Consider the following 4,332-nt stretch of genomic DNA (forward strand, 5'->3'; position numbering starts at 1 on the left):
AATATTTTATAATAAAATTGGAGGAGTGTGTGTGTGTGGGGAGGGGAAAGATTTAGATACTTAATCTTATATATCAAATATATTTTTATCTAATTAAATTCAAACAATAAATTTTAATATGTTAATAATATTAATAATAAAAATTTATTATAAAATAAATAATCTATAAATGTATGCAAGTATTAATTTAATTAAAAATAAATACCATAAATATATAAAATTGACTAATTGAGTATATAAATTTTTAGCTCCATGTATATACTCCATTCGTTAAAAAATGTAAAGTATTTTTTAAGTAATTAGATATTAAAAATATAAAATATTTTTAGTCTTTTAAGGTATAATCATTGCCTTTTTTTTAAATGCTTCTAATGAATAAATTATTTTATATTTATTTTAAAGTTAAATATTCTATTAAATAAGGGTAAATATAAAAAAATTAATTTAAAAATAAGTAGTTATTTTACTAGATAGTAAAATTTAATTAAAAATGTTTTACATTCTTAAATTAAGAGAGTATATACAAAAGCTATGTGGTTGGCTCTAAAACTAACCCAAATGATCTGAAATACTCATTGCAAAGTGGAGGCACTCCCATATGGAATTTGAATTTAATGACAGTATTTAATACATATATTAAATACCTGTATTAATTGTATTGAAACTCAGATCGAACTAGTCGATTCAACTCATGAAGTGGTGATCCGATCTCTTTTTCGATTTGAGTTTTCACTTAAACTGGCCAACCACTGACCTAGTGTGACTCGGCTATCCTGGGGTCAACCCGGGATAACTCGGCTAACCCGGTAGCGGGGTTGCTAGGTCAATTAGGTCACTTTTTTATTTTTTATTTTTTATTCTTTTAAATTATAAAAACTAAATAAAAAGTAAAAAATTCAGCTTCAAAATTAAAAAAGCAAGGCAAAGGAGGGCAAGACAATTAAACTAAATTTCACTATCTGTAGTTTGAACTTCAAATAGAGGGTCTTAATTGTAAATTTAAACTTAAAAAATTCAATATTCTTTTAAATTAATTGTGCCTTAATTGTTTTAATTTTTTATTATTTGTTGTTGTTCATTTGTTTGATTGTTGCTTAATATTTATAAATTATGACTGTCATTGTTGATGATATTAGTGTTAGTGATGACTAGTTTTAAAATTTTTAATGATTGAAGGGTTGTTAATCGCAATTATAAGAATGAATATTTAGAAAGTTATATTTTATTATTGTTAGACTTTTAGATGGTTATAATTCTATAATTATTATTGTATTTATATCTTATATTAGAGATTAATCTTGAATTTAGTTGAATATTTTCATAATTAATGTCTTTTTATTAAATTATATTATTTCAATTATGATCATTTTGCCCTTCAAATTGACCTTCAATTTAACCCAAATTGAATCACTAACTTGTAACTCATTGATTTGATCGGTTCAATAATCAATCTGATTTTGAATACTTTACCTGTATCATCCAAATCATTAAAATATAAATCAATGATACAGATAAATTTACTCATTTATTAATTTTAAGTAAAGTATAAATTTATAATAATTTTAATTTTAAAAATTCAATACAGACATTCATCAAATCCCTCTCATATGCGTTCATTTCATTCATCATTACTGACCTAAAACGACTCAAGATTCCACCGAGAGGAGGACTAACGAATAACGATGGACCCAACAAATGCTTGAAAGTTGAAAACCTTCATCTGCTAAAACTCAAACATATCCTAATGATTATATTTTTAATTTTAAACATGGACCCCAGAAAAGCTGAACTTCGTAATTCAATCACATAATCCAAAAGTCCTTGCAGAACCTCTTGATCAAATCAAACCCAAACCCCAGTTCATTCATCATCCACATCCACACACCAGATCCTATTGGACATTATTTGTACTCTGCAATCTTGTTACTTTCAGTACTATAATCTTCAGACGCCTTTGCTACATATTTACCTACAAATATCTGATAGTACTAAAGCCAAACTGAATCTTAAAAATACACTCAAAAATAAAAATAAAAATTAGGAACTTAATTTTGAAGACTACTATTATTAGTACTATCTCCTTGCCAGCTCCATACTATGTCTTTCAGTGCAGGTCTCACTTCTTCCTCACAGAACTTTATGTATTCGAGTGTATCGCCGGCCGACTTGGAGAATTCCACCGCCGCCACCTCCGGCGCCACCTCGAACACCTCCACCGTCATGGCCAGCTTCCCTTTCCTTCCCTCTGTTTCTCCCTGCATCCTCACCTTGAAATCCTTCCTCCCTGTGATCTTAAAGTTCAGCTTCTTCGCCACCGTCTCTAGCTTCGCCACCACCGTCGGAGCTGAAAGCTTCGACAGGAACAATGACGGAGATCTCTTTCGTGTCTCGAATAAGCTCCTTAGATCGAACCCATTTGACAAAGATGAGATTATCTCAAACGCATTGTAAAATGGTCGAGATGGCTTATTCTCTGATCTTATCAACGCTTCTCCTTCTTGTTTATCATTAGCTTCATTCTCTTCCTCGTCGAAATCGAAACCTGGTTCCTTCTTTATCGAAAACGCGATTGGTCTCATGAACCCGATTTGAAACCACGGGTCCTTCATGATATCTGGGATCGAATATCTTTTTTCTGGGTCGGCGACTAGAAGATTAGAGATCAAATTCTTAGCTCCTGATGAAATCCAATCTGGGAATTCGTACTCAGCTTTGAATGCTTTCTTGTAAATCTTCATAACATTATCGCCCGGAAATGGCAGATACCCAGAAAGCAGAGCATAGAGAATCACGCCGCATGACCAAATATCAGCTTTGGATCCATCGTACCCTTTCTTCTTCAGCACCTCGGGCGCCACATAAGCCGGCGTTCCACACGGAGTCAGGAGCATTCCGTCGGATCGGCGCTGCTCCGGCAACGCCGACAACCCAAAATCGGAAACCTTGAGATCTTCGTTCTCGTCCAAAAGAAGATTCTCAGGCTTCAGATCACGGTGCGTGACTCCACGGCTATGACAGAAATCAATGGCGCTTATCAATTGCTGGAAATATTTTCTGGCAACGTCTTCCTTAAGCTTGCCTTTCGCAACCTTGGAGAACAACTCACCACCTCTGACATACTCCATTACCAGAAAGATCTTTCCTCTGGTGGCCATGACCTCCTTGAGCTCGACGATGTTAGGGTGCCGGACCAACCGCATCACAGAAACCTCCTGCTTGATCTGCCTCACGAGCCTCTCTTTCTTGAGTTTCTCTTTCTTGATGACCTTAACGGCGACGCTCTCGCTGGTCACAAGGTTCCTAGCGTAATACACCTTGGCGAAGTTTCCCTGACCCAGAAGCCTCCCCATCTCGTACTTGTTGAACAGAATGCTCCTGGGCGAGTCGTCCTGGTTCGGATGCTCGTTCATCACCCGGGCCATGTCACCGGGAAGGGGAAAACGGCGACGGGGACAAGAAGGGAAGAAGAAGAGGTAGAAGATGAAGATGAAGAGACTAGGAGGTGATGGAGGGAAGGAAAATGGAGGAAGGGAAGAGAGAGAGGTCGAAAAGATGGAATCTTTTCCAGGAGAGAGGGGGGCCACGGATACAGAGCATGGCGAAGAAGCCTGTGGAGGGGCTAAAGATGGACATGGTGCATATATGAGAAGGAGAAAACCAGAGGGAAGATAGGGTTTAGGGAGGCAAAAATAGGGAAGGGATGAGGATGAAGGAGGAAGGAGAAGGCAAGGGCGTTGAGTTGAGGTTGAGGAAGACGCGGTTTCAGATGTCAGAGAGCAAGAATTCCTGCGGAACGATGAAGATACAATTCAATCCCTGGTTTTAAAATATCTGTGAGCTCAAATTTAAAAAAAAAAAAAGAACATTATACAAGAGGGTAGCAATGACGTGGGGCCATGCAACTCATTAATTTGACCTCCTCTCTAGCGTTTTCTAGGTCTGAACATTTCGCTTAATTCAAAAATTAATTAATTTCATTACGCTTAATTCAAAAATTACTGTTGCAGGTAAAAAGATCAATAATGAATGGATTGCTTTAAAAAATTTTTATCTTCTCATATTTATTTTTTAATTATTTTTGTATTTTTAGAGATTATACGAGACCAACAACCTAAAAAAGTGCATGTTTCAACCTAAAAATTTACCATGAAATACTCCACTAAATTTGAGTTTGTTCACAAAGACTTGGGGCATTAGATCTTTCACTAGCATTAATTCAAATTTTGAAATGACCACATTGTCCTTATGATTAAAAAAAATAAAAGTTGAGCAAGGTCATTGTCAATATATTGTATGAAGTCCTTCCCTGTTAATATATTACTAGGTCACTTA

The 4,332-nt window shown here is 35.3% G+C and overlaps 1 protein-coding gene across 1 annotated transcript; it reads right to left on the reverse strand.

Annotated features, from left to right (window-relative positions):
- Positions 1–1,780: 1,780 nt before the first annotated feature.
- Positions 1,781–3,811, reverse strand: LOC129291716 (CBL-interacting serine/threonine-protein kinase 5-like). The gene has a single exon (XM_054929212.1). The coding sequence runs from the start codon at positions 3,420–3,422 to the stop codon at positions 2,046–2,048; it is 1,377 nt and encodes a 458-aa protein (XP_054785187.1). The 5' UTR covers positions 3,423–3,811; the 3' UTR covers positions 1,781–2,045.
- Positions 3,812–4,332: the final 521 nt, after the last annotated feature.

Source organism: Prosopis cineraria, unplaced genomic scaffold (genome assembly GCF_029017545.1).
Source record: "Prosopis cineraria cultivar Desert tree isolate PC_DT_omini unplaced genomic scaffold, ASM2901754v1 PC13, whole genome shotgun sequence".
Classification (NCBI taxonomy): domain Eukaryota; kingdom Viridiplantae; phylum Streptophyta; class Magnoliopsida; order Fabales; family Fabaceae; genus Prosopis; species Prosopis cineraria.

What these genes read in the sequence shown, in the direction of transcription:
- LOC129291716 (XM_054929212.1), bottom strand. Translation starts at nt 3,422, where the DNA reads ATGGCCCGGGTGATGAACGAGCATCCGAACCAGGACGACTCGCCCAGG.